Source organism: Pelmatolapia mariae, linkage group LG4 (assembly GCF_036321145.2).
Source record: "Pelmatolapia mariae isolate MD_Pm_ZW linkage group LG4, Pm_UMD_F_2, whole genome shotgun sequence".
In the NCBI taxonomy this organism is placed as follows: Eukaryota; Metazoa; Chordata; class Actinopteri; order Cichliformes; family Cichlidae; genus Pelmatolapia; species Pelmatolapia mariae.
The window spans coordinates 29698258-29720324 of record NC_086230.1 but is presented as its reverse complement, the minus strand read 5'-3'; the positions used below and the strand labels follow the sequence as shown (position 1 = coordinate 29720324).

Sequence of the window (22067 nt, the reverse complement as noted above, 5' to 3'; positions counted from 1 at the left end):
GCTCAGGTACTGACACCTAATGGGTCCTTTTAGACGATAACTTTTCCTGACGCGATTGCTTTCTTCCTGCTAATTGCAGGTTTTAATTTTCCAATGAAAACCCGAGCGGCACATCCTTACCGTTACTCGGGTGGGAAAAACGGGATGCTTTTAATATAGCAGCTGCACAGCTAGAAGGCACTTCTGTCTGGGGTGATATAGGACAACCAACTATGGCATGATACTCGAATCTCAAGACAAGAGTTGGAAAGCTCCGGCAAATAAGATTTACTGCGATATATCAGCAAGTCTTCCAGCTGGTGCATAATCCACAGCCAACGTAAACACGCGAGCGCCATTTCCGGGCTCGTGATAGCGGCTATAGTGGAGCGAGAGGTCGGAGCGAGAGGAGCGGGAAGTGGAGCGGTGGTGTCGGTTAACATTCCCGGGGTGGTCGACGACGGCATGGCAGCGGGAAAGGGAGCTGGGAAGCCCGCCTCGCTGTGGGACAATATGAGGTTACGGTTCATCGTTTGCTTCTTCGGAGTCTTCGTGTGCTACTTTTATTACGGAATATTGCAAGAGACGATGTAAGTAACAAGTAACGAAGCTAAACTAGATACATTTTTATGCTGCTGTGAACCAAAACTCCATTCGAAAAGCTGCCACTTTAATTTTGCTATGCATACAGACGTCACCGAATCTAAATTAGTTTATTTTTCCTATCACAACATGTTTTACAATCCCAAGTGTATAACGGAATACTCCGTAACATGTGTTTGCATTGTCTTGGAATATCTAATCTACCGGTGTAACAGTGACTATGTTAAAATTTCAATTAAATTAAAATTTTACTTGGAGTTTGGTTATAGTTTTCTCATTAGAAAAAAATCACAGTTCTCATAATCTTAATCATATGAGCATATGACCTGAAGCACTGTCTTTGTAGATCTCCAGATCTGTTAAGTAAAACTAAATACAGTACTGCAACAGTATTCCCCCTTTTTGATTTATTTATTTATTTTTACATATTTGTCACACTTAAATTTCACTATTAGACAAAGATGACCCATGTAAATATAAACTGGCATTTTTTAAGATTTATTGATTTATTAAAGGGGGGAGCTATCAAAACCTACCCGGCTCTGCATTAAAAAGTAATTACCCCCTAAAACTAATAAGTGGTTGTGCCAACCTTGGTAACAAGAACTGTAATCAAGTATTTGTGATAACTGGAAATGAGTCCTTTACCTCACTGTGAGGCAGATATTGCTTTCCTCACTGTTCTTTGTAGAATTGTTTTGTTTTGGCCACATTAAATGTTTTTTTGAAAATGAATGTCTGTTTCAGGTCAATCTGAATTAAGTCTGGACTTTGACTAGGCCATGCCAAAACCTTCATTTTTTTTTTTTAGCAGCTCTGAGGTGGACTTGCTGGTGTGTTTCAGATTATTGTCTTCCTGTTTAACCCAAGTGAACTTAAACTGCAGGGCACAAACTGATGGCTGGACATCCTCTATGAGGATTTTCTGGTAGAGCAAAATTTGTGGTTCCATCAATTACAGCAAGTTGTTCTGATCATGAAGCAGCCTCAGGTCATAACACTACCACCACCATGTTTGACTGCTACTGTTATGATGTGTTAGTTTTACGTCAGATAAGATGGGATTCAAACTTTCTAAAAAGTTGATCTTTTGTCAGACAGGATCTATTTAAGCAATTTCTTTATTCTACGGGTCTGGCAGTAATCTGGCCTGGGTGTGACTAGTGAAACTGGGCTCAGCTTTCAAATGGCGGTAATCAAAGTTAACTCGTGGTTTAACAATAAATGGGCGCAATTACTTTTTCACACAGGTTTGGTTCTTTTTGCCTTAATAAGTTAAATCATGGTTTTCTCTGGTTATCGCTGTCTAATATTAAAATTTGTTTGATGAAATGAAACGTGTGTGTGAGAAATATGCAAAAGAATAAGACATCTGGAAAACTTCTTCTCTGAAGAATAATTTTTTAATTTTTAGTCTATCTTAAAAGCCAAATTCTGCATTACACAGACTTTTGTTTTGCGTTGTTTTTCTTTTTTGGGGAGTAAATTTAAAAATCTCAGAGATTTACTGGTTCAGTCATAAGTTTTTGCAAAAGAGACATTTTAGTTTCATATATACTGTTTTTCCTATACATGCAACTTTAAAATCTGCAGTTTGGCATATGTAAAGTAAGCAGAGCTCTGCCTGTGTTCTCTTTCACATAGTGAGAAAGGACACAGATGGTATGCTGTCAACAAAGGGTACAGGAATACTCTCTGGTTTCAAAATGATGACTTGAAAATGCCATGTGAGGTGAAGCGGCAGTTCTACAAACCAGTGTCTGACTTTTATTACATGTTATTACATGTTGTTATGGATATGGACATATTATCTTCAGATTAGCCCATTAAAAACAATTGCAAACTGACACCAAGTACTCAAGCAAGACAGCTGCTGAAAAAACTTTTGGTCCACTAACAGACTGCTACCCTCACCACACCCCTCTTTCACTCTCCTTTTCTGAATGCCCTTTTCACAGCCAGGAGACACATGAAACCACTCAGATGTTTAACCTAGCTATTTGCATGCTTCTGCCAAGACGGGTCTGTTGTGTTCAACATGCTGTTGCTCTCTGTTTTCTAGCACTCGAGGTGATTATGGTCACGAGAAGTTCAGATTCGCCCGGACGCTGGTCTTCATCCAGTGCATCATCAGTTGTGTCTTTGCAAAGATCTGTGAGTATGTGCTACACAAAATGCACACAAAAACTAATAACAGTGGTTAAAAGACTCCACTGACTCTGCTAGGAAACACATGAGAACAACACCAGTCAAATCTCTTGTATGTTAACTTCTCTGCCTAATATTTAAAATAATGTAATGTTGTGAACGTTTTTCTTTAATTCTCTTTTAATAATTAGTGATCCAGTTTTTTGAGAGCTCCAAGCCAGATCACACGAAGAGCTGGCTCTATGGCCTGTGCTCGCTCTCTTATCTTGGAGCCATGGTGTCCAGTAACTCTGCCCTTCAATATGTCAACTACCCCACCCAGGTGAGTATGCCCTATTTAAATGGGTCAACAGTAACTGGTTACGTGTTTTTCTTTTTTCAATGTTTGTGTATTTGTGCTTGGGCCTTGCATATTCTATAACTGTGTTTTTGTTTGATAGGTTTTGGGGAAATCCTGCAAGCCCATACCAGGTAAATGGAATATTAATAAATTTTGTGGTGTTGCTTTTTAAAGTGCTTTCTTTCACCATATCATTTACATAATATTTTGTCACTGCTTACCTTTGTTTCCGTAGACAGCAGTCTGTCTGTACTGACTAATTCAGAAAGTGTACAGTATGCAGGGTGTGTATGAGGAAATATACAAAGTCAGATTATTTACTTTTATTTTAAGTGTAGGCTACCAAACAAACACGAGTGATTCTGAGGTCTTTTTTTAAAGATTAGGGACACATTTAGTTCGAATATTCTTCTTAGGCATGTGGAGCTGAGAGCCTGCATATTACAGTATGTTCTGTTTATACATGAAGGTTAACTCTCACCCCTCACAGCTTGGTTATCTCTTGAATTCTGTTTCCTTCCATATGTTTCACTCTCAGGGCTGAAGTTTTGACACGCTGTCCAGGCTGGTATCAATTGGCTTCATATTTCTGTTATTGTGTCCTTGCAGTGATGATCCTCGGTGTGACAATACTGAGGAAGAAGTATCCACTGGCTAAATACCTGTGTGTGTTGCTGATTGTGAGCGGTGTTGCTCTTTTTCTCTATAAACCCAACAAGAGCTCTGCTGTTGCTGATGACCATATTTTTGGCTTTGGAGAGATTCTGCTGGTGAGCTAACACATATTCTGTTCATTTCACCTATTTGTCCTCATATGCTGCCCATCTGCCTGCATCTCCCTCGTGTCCTCACGGGTGCTTTGACTTTCCTATTACTTTCGTCTCATGTCTTGGTGTTGTGTTTTGCTGCATCATAGCTGGTCTCTCTGACATTGGACGGTTTGACTGGTGTGGCCCAGGACCACATGAGGGCTCGCTTCCAGACGGGTGCGAACCACATGATGCTGAACATCAACATGTGGTCCAGTCTGGTGCTGGGACTAGGTGAGTCTCACATCTAATAGAATATGTGTCAGGAGCATGCAGGCTCTCATTCCAACTGAAAATACATCTGGCCATTACACTGATTTGCTCACCTGCAGCTAGAGAGGAGACACTAATGAGCAAACTCACCTTGGTGTGGTTCAGTACTGCCAACACTGGTGGATTGAATATACGGTTTCAAAGCTTTCTTTATGATTAATTATCTAAGAGCATAGTACCGGTTTAAGGCTTTTGCAGAAAATTTCTTATGGTGCTATAATGTTTATAATAAACAAATTTTTTTGATTAAAGGTAAGAACAAAATATCCTATGTTTAATGTAGTTTTCCTCAGGTGCTTTTCCACTCAAAACTTTTTAAACACCAATTCAAAGTGAAATCACCTCATGGTGATTTTGCATTTACAAAAGTACCATAAGTTGTTCTCCGTTGTAGTGCTGTGTTCCTAAGGTGTTTTTAATGTGAGTTTGGTATATTTTATTCTCATTCTGGATTCTGACATGAGCTCCAGGATGAATAGCGGGTGTGATGCAGTAGTTGGTGGCAAGAAGTTTAAAAAAAACCTCAAACAGAACCAATAACAGCTGCATTAGAAGCAGAAAATGTGTGCACTTTTCCCTCAGGAGGCAAAAACTCATTAATTCAGTCAAGGCATAGTGCGGAGTGTTATCTTTTTAGATAAGAAATCCTGCACCTCAAAGCCCTCAGTTCTGTTAGCAGATTGCTACAATATGCTGAAGAGCAAGGCACATAAAACAAACACAATTTAATGATGGGTTTTTTAAGGTTAGGTACTAATGGGCTGTGAGATAAAGATCAATAGGTCAAAGATTATATGAGAACTGGAGGACTGTCATCACTTTTAAGCTAACTAACTGGTAGGGTCTGCCGTCTTGGAGTGTTTTTCTATCCTTCCTGAACCACTTTATTATGCTAAATTACATTTTATAAAGCTATGGGGTTTTTTTTTTCCGTAAGCGTTAAGTGCAGTTCCAATATGCAACCTTAAGAGCTTTTAGTTATTGGTTGTCAAATGTGTGCAAATGCAGATATACTCCTGGTTTCAACATGCACAGCAAGACTTTGATGTCTAGTATTTCCCAAGATGCAAAGGTATTCTTATACCTCCACTCCTACAAATTCATTACACCCCCACACTAAGATTTCACCTAACTGCTAATACTGTACAGAACCACTTGGTGGTGCTGTACATTCACACTGTGAACCCGGTCTGGTTTTCTTACCAAGTATATTCAGAAATGAACTGTGTTTTTGAAAAGATGTTGATGTTACGTTCTTCTCTGTTCTCAGCGGTGTTGTGGACAGGGGAAGTGTGGGAATTCCTGAGTTTTGCAGAGCGTCACCCGGGCATCTTTTACAATATATTTCTGTTTGGAGTCACCAGTGCTTTAGGCCAGGTAGGTGGATCACTGCGAGTACTGATTATTAGCAATGCCATATTAAAGAACAGGAAACACCCTGTTGTGTTTTAGAATAGATGCTTAGTAATGACTGACATCCTGACTGGCTGGCTCAAATGTTCCTTTTTCAGACCTTCATCTTCATGACAGTTGTGTACTTTGGGCCTCTGACCTGCTCCATTGTCACAACTACGAGGAAGTTCTTCACCATCCTTGGCTCTGTTATTTTGTTTGGCAATGTAATGACTACAATGCAGTGGGTTGGCACCATTCTCGTATTCCTCGGTTAGTAACTATATTACTTTCATATTTTAATATATTAGATTTCCATTTCGTCAGGTTTCCAAAAGGTTGATTCTGTTCATCTGGACATAGTCTTTTCAATCCAAGTGACAAAACGTTTCTCCCATTGAAAATGCTACGTTCAGATGAACAGAGTCAACTTTTTGGAATTTACTTACCTGGATTACTGAGCATGCATCAAGACATTTCGTCAGGTTAAATGTATATAAAATATCTGTTCAGATGTGGTGTCTTCCCTCCATTCACATCTTTGGTTTTCTCACTTTAGGTCTTGGAATGGATGCTAAATTTGGCAAAGCCCCCAAGAAGACTACACACTGAAACATCTGGCGCACATGAGGAAAAAAAAGAAGAGAAACACTACATTGGAAACACTCTATAGCCAGTATATTATTTTCATAAGACATCATGTACAGGCACACTATATGTGCCTATGACTTGTTGAACTATGGTCAGATATTTTACTGCATATAAAAGAGAGTCGCTGTAGTTTTCAACTCCAGCTTCTGTTGTGTACAGTTGATATACTGAAGAGATGCATTATATGGGATCAAGTCCAGAATGAGCTGTGACACAACTTGCAATCCTTTTTGTGGAAGAATTTGAACTGGCTGAAATGCACAGGTGTAAACCTTATTTTATTCAGACAAATCTTTATTGTTTCTGAAACCAGCTCACCTGCCTTGGATTGATGTTGAACCAAACAAGGCCTTAGAAATACATTTCCAGCAGTTAACCCATGAAATTACACCAAATGGTTTACAAATGGATGCTTGAATGTGTGTAATTGTAACATTTAGTTTGTCTGAGAAAACAATTAGTAAGTTTAATGTCCTTTATGAAAATTTAGATGGTTGTATGTCGCCTGTTGTCTTATGTCCAGTCTTACTATTAAATTGTATTTACGTTTATTTTCTAAAATTGAAAATTACTTGCCATAAAAGGGAAATTATTATATTTTGTTGTCATTTTTATTCTTTTTTTTTTTTTTTCAATTTTTAAAAACTGGTTCAAATCGGTTCATTCTAGAATGGTATTGACCGCATCATGACACTAATCACCAGCTACTTGTTGAACTTGTTAGCCAAACCCAACAATTAAATGTATTTAAACACCCATCGATATTCCAATAATATGTAGCTTACACAATTTTCTCTGCTTCAAATAATATTTTTAAAGATGCATTGATTGTGGAAATGCACCTAAGGAATGAAAGGACACCGGACTTCTAAATATGAAATGCCCCTGAATCAATATTTTGAATGGAACTGGTAAAAAACTGTGGAATATTGATTATGTCTTAAGGGAAATGTCCTTAAACCTGACAATTAAAACTAAATAGCCAGGTTTTTTTTTTTTCTTGAAAATCAATGCAGTGTTTGGAGGAGAAATAGCTGACAGTGAACTGTGCTGTTAAAACATGGATGCACTGATAAAAGAGATGTTAACAGCAGCCTGTTTTGTTTCTTTATGTCTAAAAAAGAAACAAAATATGTAATCTTTAATGTATTTAAATAAGGCCTGCAAAATTTTGCCTTCATACTACAGAAATTTTAAGTTATAGGTCCTCAAAGTACATAGTGTTTTTCCCCCCAGGATTTTTAAATAAGTGCATTTGATAGCAAAAATTGAAATCTGATGACATTTTCAGGGTTTAAACTTCCACTTAGATTAGTTTTACATCCACTCTAAATGTCACAGTCCAAAGCCCAAATCTTGTTTTCTTTAGCATGATTAATTAATAAGTTTTAATAACCAACTTTCAACATCAATATCATAGTTCACCAGTATCATACAGTGAAATCTGAGATCTATTTAATCATTCAATTAAAATAAATTTGAAGTAAGTGAGCACTATTTATGTATAGTGTGAATTGTAAATTCATCTGTGTGCACTTTGAGAGGAAGTACTCAGGAAATTATAATATGAAAGTAGCATTTAGCGTACAATCACTAAATATACCACACTCATAACGGTGCAGAGGGGAGGCACTCAATCAGTGAGTGCCTCAACAACAAATTAACAACATTAACTGTGAGGAGAAAATCCAAAGAAAACAAAAGTGAAAACAAAATAGCAACTTCAAAAAAAAAAGATAACTCATCAAGGTCATGAAAGTCATGATGATTTTGGACTCTTTATTATTTCTTTGAACTGTTGTTTTTCCAGTGTGGAATGATTGTACGGCAAACATCTTTAATGACTTTTAAAAACACGAATTGTTCTGTTTAGCAAGTTTCAGCTCAACCACACAGTTTTGGTAGCCATTAGCAAGCTGCTGGAATAATTCTGGCTGATCATTTGACTTTTCTTGGCAGAAAATTTTTTTTAATCTGGTTAATTCCCTGGCAAGAAGTTGGATTTTAATCATACTGCACGAATTTCCAATAGAGTCGAGACTAGGGGTTTGGGGAATTTGTTCCAGAAACTTAATGCTAGCCTCCTTTATCCATTCCAAACCCAGCTTTGGATTTGTGCTTTGGATTGTTTGGTGATTCTTTTGGAACACCCAGCTGTGTCCCATTGTTCTAAGTACTGGTCAATCCAGTGAATCATCCTTATGCTGGCAAAGAGAAATTACCAGTTGTAACCAATCATTCTCTGTGATGAGAAGTTAATAGGCCTTTGTCTTGTCAAAAAAGATTTGGGTGATTGTGTACCGTTTATATATATATGTTTACATATATACGTATCTGTATACTTTTGACCCTGTGTGGATTAGCGATTCTTTGTCTTTTAAAGATCTAAGCTGTGCAATCATTCCCCTCTCGAAAAAAAACCTAAATTACCATGACTTTCATACCCATGATGAGTGTATGTAAACTTCTAACCTCCTAATCTTGCTCTCTGTAGATGCCATAGAGCAAGATAAGGAGTTACGAAACTTTTCATTTCCCTAGAACAAAGTTGAGAAGTAAATAACGAAATACATAATGAATTACTCTGAATATTTATTCTCAAACATCATAATTATCATGGTGTGTCTCTACTGTTATTTATCATGCCACTAATATTAAAGATTTTTTTAAACAGAGTAAAGGGGAATTTAACATTAGGTAGACTTTATCCTGTAGCTTGATATAATTATGAGCAACAGTTACTTCTGTCTTGGTATGGGAAACATATATAGCTGATTGCACATATTACATTAAACACAATTTATATTTATAGTGCAGTATAAGATGGGAACCAGAATTATTATAATTTTATTTTTTCTGATTAGTTTTTTTTTTTTTTTTTTTGAGTTTTGACTTTCTGGGTTTGAGTCAGTCGAGTTTAATATAGCTCCCAAAATTAGTTTGCTCCTTTTGGTTACAAATGTTTACTTTTCATTGAGTTTTTATTAGCTTCAGTGTTTGTTTCAGCCCTCCAGGATATGGAGAGCATCTGCTGGAGAGGATGTTTGGGAAAAAATCAGAATAGCTAGCACATTAAAAAAGAACTTTTTGAAAGCAGCACAAGTCTCACTAAACATGTCCACGAAAGCCTCATCAGGCCGGTTACAATATGTTTTTCATTTTATTTTAATTATTTTTTCAAGTTCTCAAAATCGTTTCAGTTAGCTTATATATTTTTTCAAAAGTGTACTTTTTATTTTTATTAACCAAAAAGCTTTTTCGACATCTACTATTAGTTCTTATTTTAATTTTAATTAATTACAATAACCTTGGTAGGTTTAACCTTTTTCTTTGTTTAATAATCACATAAAATTTGAAAGAAATATTGGGAATACGAATAATAAAATACTTTTTTTCATTGGAGTAGGTAAATATGTACATAAAATAAGTATTCCAAATTAAATTAAGACGAACATTTTAAGGCTTCACAAACAGAGACAGTCCTGAAGGTTAATTTTATTCTTGACCTCAAGAAAAAGAGAATATATATTAAATATTTGTTTTGTTCAAAATAAGCGATTGTTGGGGCTTTTAAACCACTTTGATTTTGCCGGATTAAAAATGCTGCGTGGAAATCAAAGCTCGAGCAATATAACAGTTCATTAATTAAACCACGTGAAGTTATTCGGAATTTATTATATCCACGAACAAAATTATCGATATGCATACTGAACATAGTAATAATTAATTCCGTTTTTTACTCACGCTGGATCAGGCAGTGTGTGAGCATCCTATTGGTGCTTGCGCTACCCTCCTTCCGCCCTTTCTCAAGGATTAAATTGCGCACTGTTCTGGCAAGACTGCTCGTAATCCTTTTATTTGGGTACAAAGTCGGATAACTTGGCACGTGAGGAACGACAAAATGCTCGCCATAGTCCGCAAACAACTTAGAAACCACCCAGCTGTAAGTATATTGTAACTATATTCAGGTTAAAAGTCATTTTGGCTAATCTTTTTGAGAGCCCAGGCTGGTACTAGGCTAAGTTGCCAGTTAGCAGTGTTAGCTTGATTAGGCTCTGCGTTTGACCGCACTGACTTTGAGAGATCAAAGCATGTAGCAGTCTTTCTATTTTCATTTTTTCCTGTGTAATTTGTTGTTTAAGAGTGAGCCTTCTGGCAGCTGATGACTTTCAGTTAAATAAGGTCACGACTTTACTCATTCGATGGTTGTTGATTATTAACCACGAAGAGCCTTTTCATGTGCTCTAAATGGCTGCTCCCACTAGTTAGCTGGCTACATTGGGTTAGCAAGTCCTTGTGGACTATTAATAGAACCCACAAAAGCGCCTGTTTTCGACAAAATATGTGTATATATATATATATATATTTTATAGTTATGGTAGTTAAAGTTGACCAATTTGAGCCCCTGTCCGTTTCATGTTTCATTCCAGAGGCTGCCTACGTGAGCAGGGGCGTGTTTTCAGTGTAAACATGTAGTTGAGTGTCATTGTCTTGAGAGCTTTAGGCTTCTCTCAGCTGATAAGATACCTTATCTTCCTTTGTCTCTTACAGCTGATCCCCCTTTTCATCTTCATTGGTGGAGGAGCAGCCATGTCTCTGTTGTACCTCGCCCGTCTGGGCTTGAGAAACCCTGATGTCTGGTAAGTCATATGCCGTTTTATTAATTAAAAATGTTTGTTTTTCGTATTTGCATACAAGAGAATTTTTTAAGTTGGTTGCCATGTGCCTAGGAGTTACTCTTTAACTCTTCTTTCTGCAGCTGGGATCGCAAGAATAATCCAGAGCCCTGGAACAAACTTGGCCCAAATGATCAGTACAAGGTGTGCATCCCTTATGTTTAATTGTCTTGCAATCTTGATTATTTTTTTTTTCTGCTCTGATGTATTTAACAGTGGAGGTGGTTTTACTCTTGGATTATATTGTGTAGCTTTAGCGGTGGAGTTTCTGATCCAGGGATAATTCCTCTTTAGTTGGACTAATCAAACATAATCTTGTTAACGCTGACCTGTGTTAACAAAGCTTATTAAGTCATTAACGAGTGTAACTTGATGTAGTCGTGTTTGTTGTGGCAAGTGACCCAAACCATTTATGGTGGTGCATGCATTTTTCTGCGCAATCTTGGTGTTGGGCCTTATTTATTTATTTATGTATGTATTTATTTATTTATTTTTGTGTGTCTTTTCAGTTTTTCACAGTCAACATGGACTACAGCAAGCTGAAGAAGGACCGTCCTGATTTCTAAACAACAGCTGGACCACAAGCACAAAGATCGGCAGATCTGCACAAACTGGCCCATTGTGAACGTTCCTCTGGAAAGCTTAATGATGCAGAGGCTTAACCCGCACAGATGTTACATATTTAAGTTTCCTCATTGCATCCTATTGGCTTTTTGAAATTGATTTACTCGCTGTCTCATCAATAAAGTACAGGAGTCTTTTCTCCTCTATACAGAGAAAATAATTTGTTTTTATTTTTTCATGTTCTGTTGCCTGCTATATGCTTGTCCTGTCTTAATTTGCATCATCACTTTCCAGCGTCTAATATGCATACATATTGCATCACTTTTCAGACCAATGTCCACAACTTCTTTACATTTGTCATGTTCTGCTGCTGCTATACCTGCTTTGCATTCACCTAATTTTAGCTTTGTCCTGCTTTAACCTGATTAACAGTAAATTATGTACCACACTACTTTTGGTTGCTGTCCAATCTTTTGACATAAAAAGGAAACCCTGTCTGTATTTGAACCACCGTTGGTTGTAATTGCTTCAATCGAGAAGACATGGTGGTAAAAAGGTGTTTGGGTTTTTTTTTTGTTTTTTTTTTTTTTTTTTGGGTTTTTTTTTTGGGGGTTTTTTTTTTTTTCTTGCTCTCCCTCTCCTCTCCTCTCCTCTCCTCAAAGCTGGACTTGATGGTTTAGAGCAGGGGTGGGCAATCTCAGTCCACGAGGGCCGGTGTCCCTGCAGGTTTCAGTTCTCACCTTGGGTCAACACACCTGAATCACATGATTAGTTTGTTACCAGGCCTCTGGAGAACTTCAGGACATGTTGAGGAGCTAATTTAGCCATTTAAATCAGCTGTGTTGGTTCGAGGACACATCTAAAACCTGCAGGGACACCGGCCCTCGTGGACTGAGATTGCCCACCCCTGGTTTAGAGCAGTAGCGTGTTCGTGTTACACATTAAGTGGAATGAACTGGAAGTTGGCAGTGGGACATTTGGAGGTGTCTTCTTATAGAATGCCGTAGCTCTCAGCCAGATAAGTTTGTAAATGTCAACAGGTCGTGCTTTTCCATCTGCAGCCTGGAGAAATGCGACAAGGATGAGCAGCCAATGCAGTGCAGAAAATGTCAAGGACACTTTCATATTTGAATGGAAGCCCTCGAAGTCTTCACCCATCCTCTGTAGTGTTGCACACACGTGAATCCCCCAGTTTTCACCTTGGGGCTTTTGCTACAGTGTATAACACAATATCAGCTTTTAATCTAAATATATGTGTGTGTATGTATGTATGTATGTATATATATATATATATATATATATATATATATATATATATACAGTGGCTTGCAAAAGTATTCGACCCCCTTGAACTTTTCCACATTTTGTCACATTACAGCCACAATCATGAATCAATTTTATTGGAATTCCACGTGAAAGACCAATACAAAGTGGTGTACACGTGAGAAGTGGAACGAAAATCATACATGATTTCAAACATTTTTTACAAATAAATAACTGAAAAGTGGGGTGTGCGTAATTATTCAGCCCCCTGAGTCAATACTTTGTAGAACCACCTTTTGCTGCAATTACAGCTGCCATACCCTACAGACATACCCTAAAAGTCTTTTAGGGTATGTCTCTACCAGCTTTGCACATCTAGAGACTGAAATTCTTGCCCATTCTTCTTTGCAAAACAGCTCCAGCTCAGTCAGATTAGATGGACAGCGTTTGTGAACAGCAGTTTTCAGATCTTGCCACTGGCTTAGGAGCTTTTCTAATAATCTAACAGTCAACTCTTGAGGGACAGTTTTTGACAGGCAGCTAAAGGGGGAAGAGTTCAAACTGCTTTGTGGCAGTAACGCCTCTGAGGAAACTGGCTGAACACAACTGCAGAGCCAAGATGACCTGCATCTTTACCCTCCTACTCCTGACCCTTGACCCCTTGAATTCAGCTTTTTTCTGCCACACTGCAAAGGTAGCATAGAAAAAAAAAATAACGAGGAAAATTAATGTGAGGCAAGACACTAGGCAGCTGGTGCTGCAAATTTTCTTCAAAAGGTCAAACCAAAGGTCAGGCAGCCCAAAAACATGGGAGAATGCAGAGAATCTTGCACCATTCATATTAGCAAAGTCCTGACCAAAGCATCTTCATAAAGCTTGTGTGAGTTTTGAAGTTTGTGCATGAGAAGAAACAATTAAAAAGCTCTTCCATTCTCTTTAATCTGAAAGCCATGCACTTGAAGCTGTTGCAATTCCACCCCAGTATAAGCCTGTCAGCAACAGCTAGACATCCCGTTTTCTCTCTTCGAGTATTATCTTGAATATTTTATGACTGTGATCGGCAAAGTTTAGCCATGATGTCTGAGCAGAAATACAAGAGAGTGGCCTGCTTAAATGACTGCTTTTCAAAAAGTCATTTAGGAAACCATCAGTACCACAAAAATAATCTTCAGCTTTCTTTTTTTCTCTTTTCACTTTTTGTTCAGCTTTTTGATTAGTGCAGCTGCTCAGGTTTAAAAGATAATGGAACTTTAACTTTGAAGTTAAGGTTAATGGTTTTAAATCTATTTAATTTTACATTTTATTTTCAATATTCTTAATTCTCCAGCTAAAAAAAACCCCATTTCATTAAAATAAAAGTCCTTCACCTATGTTTGCCAATGATTTGCAATTTACCAGTAACCCTTTCCAGCATTTAGTTTCATCCCTCATTTAATAACCAAATAGTGCAGTTTCATTTGTTGTGTTGCCCATAAATTAAATGAAAGGGAAACATTTTGTTTACACCTCTTGATGAACAGCAAACACAACTGAACTGCAATTTCCTATATTATTATATAACATGTGCTGCCTTGTGCTTTCCTTATATCTATTTTCTAACTCCTCTTCTCACCAAACCCTCAAATATGTTGACACCTTAATTTCTAACTCCTTTTTTATGTCTTCATGGCTACAGCCAAGGCCAGAGGCATTTTGTTTTCAGGTTGTCCATCCTTCCCATTGTCGTGGAAACAATAGCAGAAATACCAAAAGGAAATTTGATTTGATGTGGCACAAAGGTCCATTTGGGCTCAAGGATGACCTAATTGGAATTAAGTAGTCAAAGGTGAAGGTCGCTGTGACCTCACAAAACCCGTGTTTGGCCGTAACTAAGTGCTATATACAACCTGGGAGGTAATTCAAGTAACTGTCTGTACACACAAAATATGCAAATGAGAAACATTCTTTTAGATGTCCTCCATTAAACACACAGTAGAGACACTTTCAATTTAATTCAATTTCAATTCAATTGGTTTTATTTATATAGCACCAAACCACAACAACAGCCTCAAGGCGCTTTATAGTGTAAGGTAAAGACTCTACCATAATACATTAGGTTCAACATCTAAAGTACCCACACACGCAGACACAAAAATCCCCCAAACACACTTTTTTGTGTAACATTTTATAGATATTTCATACAGAATGACAGTGAGAAAAACAAACAAGTGCTTCAGACTGAAAAGGAACAAACATCGTGATGGATTTCATCCACTTTTATCTCTGTGTCAATATTGCCTCAGTAATGTCTTAGTTACTTCTCAATTACCACTCTGTTTTTGGCTCAGTAGACTCAGACACAGACATCCACACTCACAGATGCATTACTGAAGGAATAAACTGCTTTCCCTCCCCTGCTGTGAGCTGTGCTGAGTAATGAGTGAAAGCCTTTCTCCTCCTGATTCTTGCAGGGCGAGTGCCTCTTATTTTTTTACCATTTGGTGTTCAACTCGGATCTGCTCTCCATTTGTTCTTGTTTTGTTTCACCCCTGCTTTATCCTTCTCTGTGACCATTTCTCCTTTACTCTTCATCATTTTTCCTTTTTTTTGGACTTTTCCAGTTTCACTTCCATAAAGCTCAGACACTGACACATGCTCATATAGCCAACAGAGAGGGAGTTTGCTGTATACGTTTTTTTCCCCTGAATAAAATCACATTGATCCTTGAGTCTGCTCACCGAGGATGACAAAGTGCCATTTTCAGCAGATGCACAAAAAGGTCAGGGTTGTCGATGTATTTTTGCATGAGGGATTGAGTAAGGATGCTGCAATTTAACATCCATTTCAAGAGGAATACTGCAGGAATTAATCATCTCCGATATCTCAGGGACAAAGAGGCTGTGTGAGCATGCTTTATGTGGTGTTTCACAGCATGCATCACTCAGTTTGGAGCCAATTCAGCATTGGACTGGCTGGATGGTTAGAGACTGTCTCATATATACAAGGTCTCAGGTTTTTATCGCTGAAACAATCAGTGAGTGTTGTCCTTGAGTAAGACAGTGCACCCCTCAGGATAGACTGCCAACCAAATATCTGCAGTGAAAACGGATGTAAGCTAAAGTGTGATTAATCTGTGATCATTCTATCAGTGCTTGACAAGGATGGAAAGGAATGAAGTATTGCAAGAAAAACTAGCAAACAAACCCAATCCAAGTTCTCATCATTCTTGGCATCTGTGTTTTGATGAAATCTGCTTTTTTCACCCTTTTTTTTCTTGCATCCATGGTAGGAAAGCAGGTCAAAATTTAAATAGCTGAAAATAGAACATCTGGCTGGGCCTTGTCAGTCAGCAGTGCGTAATGAAATATGGAAATTGGGGCGCTCTTCAAAGAGATGGAGCCGTCCTGGGTCTCCAGCAGGCCCCTCAACAGCCCCGGCGGAGCCCCGCCCCTCTGAAACGTGTGCTACATTTCCAGGTGCTGCCGCTGCGGCCCAGTCCGCCGGCAGTGCCAGCTCGTTAGCGCTCACAGCCTGGTGGAGCTGGCAGCTGGCATCATTAAACTTCAAACCGGCTTTCGACCCGGGGTGCCGCCGCGGGGAGAGACCGCCCGCTTATCCGCCTGCCAACAGCTGATTAGAGCCACGCTGACACCAGCAACCAGACTACATCCAGACAGCGCTTCCACACACCAGCAGCTACACCAGCACCACCTATCCCAACAGCTTATCCCACACATCACCAACAACCACATAAAACTATCCAAACAGCAACCAGACATAGAGACAAGCCCACAGCACCGGAGTAACCGAAATCAGTGTGTGCAGCGTGTCTAAAGATTGGCAGCAAGGCTGAAGGAGAGCAAAAGGCTCCCATAGCCATTTAGCTTTTATTTTCATGCTGAGCAACTGTAGAGAAAAAAGTCAGACGCGGTAACACTTATGCAGAATTTGACTTTTAATGGATTACAAGAGTCAGTGTTTTAGCAAGGCCTTTGAATGTTATTCTGCATTAAAAACATCTGTTTCCGCATTGAGACTAGCTGGAGAAAATTGGCGAGTACTTGAAAGTTATTGTATTAGTCAGAATCGAAAATTTTTCCTCCCAGCAGTTTTGCATGAAGTGGCCTTAAAACAACACTTTAACACTTTAGAACAAGCTTTTTCCCCATGTTTGCCAAAAAGATGAAATATATAAAAATAGCTAGTAAGTAAATAATATTCTCATACATAGATAATAAATTCCCCAATCTCCACAGGCGGTCTTTATCCTTCAAGTTCAGGTCCTCTACCTACCAGAGGCCTGGGAGCTTGACCGTAGGCAGTATCTTTGCTGTTTGAGAGATCTTGGCTGTCGTTTCTGGGATCCACTGGAACCATTAGCCTAGTTTGGGCCCTCTGATTACCACTGGGACCACTCTTCCCTTCACCTTCCATGTCTTCTCTAGCTTTTCTGTCAGGTATTTCCCAAGGTTGGGTTACCAATTCACCTAACCTGATGCAGGTCTTTGGACAGAGGAAAGAACTGTAGTACCCCTAGAGAAACCATACAAGGATGGGGAGAACATGCGAATGCCACATCATTCAGTTGGTGGATTCAAGCATTGCTGTGAGGCAACAGTACTAACCACTGTACAGCCATGCTGCAATAAGATGGAATCAGTGTGCTGTCAGTTTGCAATTGAATGGGTGTCATATTGGCAGTTACGAGCAATCGCTTACTGATAATACACATATACACATTAAACAGAAAATCACATGAGCTACTTACATTCTGAGCCTAGCCAGGAACAGATTTGAAAAAGAAGACATTCAGAGATTCATCCACAAATAGCGACGTAGTTGCTACAGGATACTGATTTAACTACAAAATGACAGGCGCCCAGAAGTATAACCAGAATACAGCCATTTGGAAACGAGTTGAGTCAAGTCCCCTACTGATTCACCCCAGATGAGTTGTGCCGTCTCGCTCAGACTAATTGCAATCATAAATTAAACGGCAGTTATTTGCAAACCCTTTTCAATCTGTCTGAGAATGACTGCAGTCAGTCCAACCACATTTGTTTGGGGAGAGACTGCTTCTCACCAGGAGACCTGTGCAATCACCTTGTTATTGAAAGAACTCGCCAAGAAGGTTGAAGGTGTTGTATGCTTTTGTAGTCACAAGGAAGTTGCTATCTCATTTTTACTCTAGTGTGACTGAGCCATTACAGCAAACATGGGTTGCTGTGTATCCAAGAAGCCTATGCTTGTGTGTGTGTGTGTGTGTGTGTGTGTGTGTGTGTGTGTGTGTGTGTGTGTGTGTGTGTGTGTGTGTGAGTGTGTGTGAGTGTGGGTGTATTTTGTGAACGAATTAGCAGGCGAACTAGTTAGCAGGTGTCGTGAGTTTGTGGGACGCACCCACATACAGTATAAAAGGTGGATATAGCTTCTGGCTCTGAAAAGTGAAGCCAACTCTGAACTGCCTTAAACCTGCATTGCTTTTAATGGCCAACAGGGGGTGATACTGCTGTTTGCAAACAGATTTCTGTTCCTATAGATTTCTATGAAAAAATGCCCTTATGACTTCTGTTTTTCTTTGATAGATGTCAAGAGTGTCATAACAATATTATCACATTTGGCCCACTCAACATTTTCCATAACCCATGTCAGCCCTGTGTCATGAATTTATTGCTACATCTGGCTCACCCAACATTTGCCAAAGGGCCCAAAGTATTTATATTAGACCTAAATTTGTCTGCAATCTGCATCGTGTCACTGTTCAGGTCGGATAACACCCAAGTTGCCTCTTTCTTTCCATTGAATACAATTTAGAAACACTACTGTCCTTAGCTTCCAGAGCATCTTTCAGATCTACTCTTTGAAAAAAAAGAATACTGACAATATTTTCTTGTTTTGCTAATGTGAGAAAATATTCAACATAACCCACCAGCACAAACCCGGGGTATTCTCCTGAAAGGAGTTTCTTTACAGTTATTGCCTCCAAATAGATTGTTGGCTAGTTTGTGTGCATACCTTTGCCTTTCTATCAAATGATGAAACAGAATTTAATTTGCACTCAATCAGGCTCATGTATGTGGCAGAGCGCCCATATCTCGTCAAACCCGGTGACACACATGAACACTAGTCCCACTGGAGCCACAGACTGGTTTGAGCTCCATTACCATCCTTTTGTTTCCTTACATTGCTCTTCTTTTATCTTCTCTCACTGCTGGGCACAAGCAGAGACTTGATAATTTCCACTGTGATTGAGTCATGAATGATAATGGCTTGATTATTTGGTTAGAATTGCTCTCTTTAGATTCATTTCATGTTCTGTGGTAATTGAGAAGCTTTTTCAGTCTGGATAATACCAAACTGTTCATCTGACAGCTTTTAAACATCCCCCAGTCTTCATATTTTCACAGCTGACTTTTTTTTTTTTTGGCCAGTGGAAAACTCATTTCATTCTTCGTGCTGTTGGAAAATCTCCAGACAATTTCCATTAAATCAATGTATTACCATACCACACGGCTTTAACAGAAACCTTAAAGCCAGTGCAATGTGCTCTGAGACTATACTCTCCTGTGACTAAAGACCGACCTCCAAGAAACCCTGCAGTTCATCAGAGGGCTGTCGAGGAACTTTGGCTCTCCCCCTTGAGGTCTAGGTCATTCCTTAATCATCCATTCTGTCACTCTTTAGAGCCTAAAGGAGGCCAGTGTTACAGTATTACAGTAGAATACCCAATACAAGAAGTCTGTTATTTAAATATTGATAACTATCTTTAACACTGAAAGGAAGCTTTTGCTGCAACCATAACTTTCTTGTAGAATAGCAGAAAATCCATTAATGTGCTCTAAAGGTACCTCAGGGACCGGCATGGGCTGCTCAGAGGAGAAACAGCTCCGTTATGCTGAGTTTAGAGAGAGGACCGTAGTAATAATTCAGCTCTGCTGTTAATGAATACAAATACTCACAAATATCAAGCTGATTCTAGTAAAAGCAGGAGCAAAAGAAAATAGAAAACAGATATGGGGTCTAAAAAACCTTAGATAGGGACAACATGCCCAATCTTGTCTTTTATTTGGATGAGCTGCTTTTAACAAGAGCTGTGTGGGTCTAACAAACAAATGAGCAGGAGGTTAATAAGAGGTCCAGCCGAACAACTGATGAAGGTGCCTCACTCCTTAAAGAATCCCTAATGAGCGCGCTCTGCTTTTTTTTCACTATGTTGCGCATTGATTGTTCACAAAACCGTTGACACAAAGGTCAGTGTCCACCAAGTGATGAACTTCAGTGTTTTATGGTTTTGACATGACCTTTTGACCTCCACCTTCCATCTCAATCCCCCCCTTATTATGTTGTCACGCAATCCACATGAATCATCCAAAGCACTCCTTAGAGAAAACACGCATTCACATCAACATGTACAACATATCCAAATCTAGCCCCTGCCTGCTCTTCCTCTCTATCTCTTAGTAAAAAATTTGCTGCTTACATGACGCCTGGAGTCTTGGTAATTTCAAAGCAGGCATCGCTGGGAGACCTTGAGAGGGCATGTTTTGTCTGAAGAAAGAAACGCCTCAGCTCACACAGGACTTCAAAGCAAATATGCAGTGGATGCTCACATCCACTGGGAGGCAGTAGAGTGTTTGTGGGAGATCGAGACGGCAGGGCGACCCCTCTCTGTAAGCAGTTGACCCTTGCGGCGGTGGAGGGCTGAGGCCGGGCATGGCTTGCATGTTCCCCTGGCAGGTTGCCCTCAGCCTGGGGTGGGAAAAAGCAGGCAGGACGGAAGAAGCGGCGTTGGGACCAGAATGGAACCTTCGGACTCCATCTGTCGCTTTCTCCGCAACAGAGAAAAGGGAGACGGGGAGAGCCTGAGACGGGTGGGCCCACCTCCCACCAGCTGGCACTGCAACCAGCATCTGCCCACAGCCAAGATAACTTTCCTGCCTCCTCATCATCACTTCTCAGACAGCTTAAAGCCTCTTGTTTTCTCTCATCATAGTCAGCTATTTCTTCACCTTCTACGCTTTTTTTGGGAGTAATTTCACAATGTTGCACAACAAAATCAGAAATGCAGATTTTTCTCTGCGCTTTAACAGATCAGAGATGCTCTCTGCCTGAGCTGTTCCACTGCTGCTGTTGTCTTAAGTTCACAGTTCTCAGATTCAATATTAAATCAATGACAGCAAAAATGAAGCGTGGGGAGTCGGCAGAGGGATGTAAACAGAAAACAAATTAGAAAAAGATTTGTATGTTTTGGGACAACTGAAATGTGAAGAAAGGAAAAAAAAGGCCTACAAGTTAAGATACTTCATATATTTTGTTTAAAGGACCTAAAAGCCCAGTGGGAAATCTGAACAGTAGTTGAGTTTATGTGGCTATATCACGATTGGACTGTGAAAATGTGCCCACCTAGTCTGCAAACAAATGCCATTATATAGAGAATCCCATGGAGAAAGGTTTTTATTATGTATATATTTGTTTTATAGAAATGTCTGACAACATCTTTCACGTAGAATGATAAAAATTATTTATGTTTTTTTAAAAAACAACTTTTAATACTCTGACTTTATCCACAGGATCCTATTTATGGCTGGGTGCTATTTAATTTGGAAAATACGTGGCTCTTTTCACATATATCAGATACCTTAATCAGCTTGGCTGAATGTAGTCTAGTTTTCCTTACCTATCGATTGACATTCCTACCTTAAAAACATCCCAAATTTTAGTAAATAGCAGCTGCAAAACTGTGAGGCCAAAATGAACATTGGGCTTTATCAATAAGAGACACTTGGGAGGAATAGGTTTCCTCATCATTAGTTCAGAATCCCATCTGAGATCCCCCACCAAATTACAACTGTAAATTAGAAAGCAAACAACAGCCATAAAACTATGAGTTGGCGACATCGATTTTACTCAGTGTTCCAAAAACTGCTGCTATACTCAATTAAATTGATGTAACACAAATGACACACAACAAATGCTACATTCACTTTCACTAGGTCGCCTCATGCCTGACAGTATTTGATGACACCAGCTGTATTTTTTTAATGGTCAAAGAAATGATTTCCTGCCTATTTTATACATTTTAATTTATCAGGCTCGTATTTTATTGATCTTTTCTTGAGCGTAACTATTTTTTTTATTTATTTCTTTTTCTTCACTGGTGTTAATTTTATAGGGCTTAATGGTTTTTATTTACATGCTTGTTTAAAGCATTCAAATAATTTTTAAAAAAATGTTACACCTTTACGCTGTTTACATCATTTTATGGATCTCCTGACTATTTCCCCATTTTTTCAGCACGTTGTGCTTTCACCTAGTATGAATGTGCCATTTGAACAAGGTTTTGCTGGCTTGCTAAAATGTCATTGTTTACTTTACTATAGAGCTTTGCAGGTC

General features: G+C 39.0%; 2 protein-coding genes across 2 annotated transcripts; both read left to right on the top strand.

The window, feature by feature from the left end:
• Positions 1-45: 45 nt before the first annotated feature.
• Positions 46-6792, top strand: slc35b1 (solute carrier family 35 member B1). The gene is made up of 9 exons (XM_063470821.1): positions 46-569; positions 2645-2736; positions 2922-3052; positions 3171-3201; positions 3680-3840; positions 3987-4113; positions 5423-5529; positions 5664-5817; positions 6104-6792. Exons 1-9 carry the CDS (start codon positions 445-447, stop codon positions 6154-6156), a joined length of 981 nt encoding a protein of 326 aa, XP_063326891.1. The 5' UTR covers positions 46-444; the 3' UTR covers positions 6157-6792.
• Positions 6793-9982: 3190 nt separating this feature from the next.
• Positions 9983-11889, top strand: ndufa4a (NDUFA4 mitochondrial complex associated a). The gene is made up of 4 exons (XM_063470820.1): positions 9983-10138; positions 10747-10835; positions 10955-11015; positions 11381-11889. The coding sequence occupies exons 1-4, from the start codon at positions 10097-10099 to the stop codon at positions 11435-11437; spliced, it is 249 nt and encodes an 82-aa protein (XP_063326890.1). The 5' UTR covers positions 9983-10096; the 3' UTR covers positions 11438-11889.
• The last annotated feature ends 10178 nt before the right edge of the window (positions 11890-22067 follow it).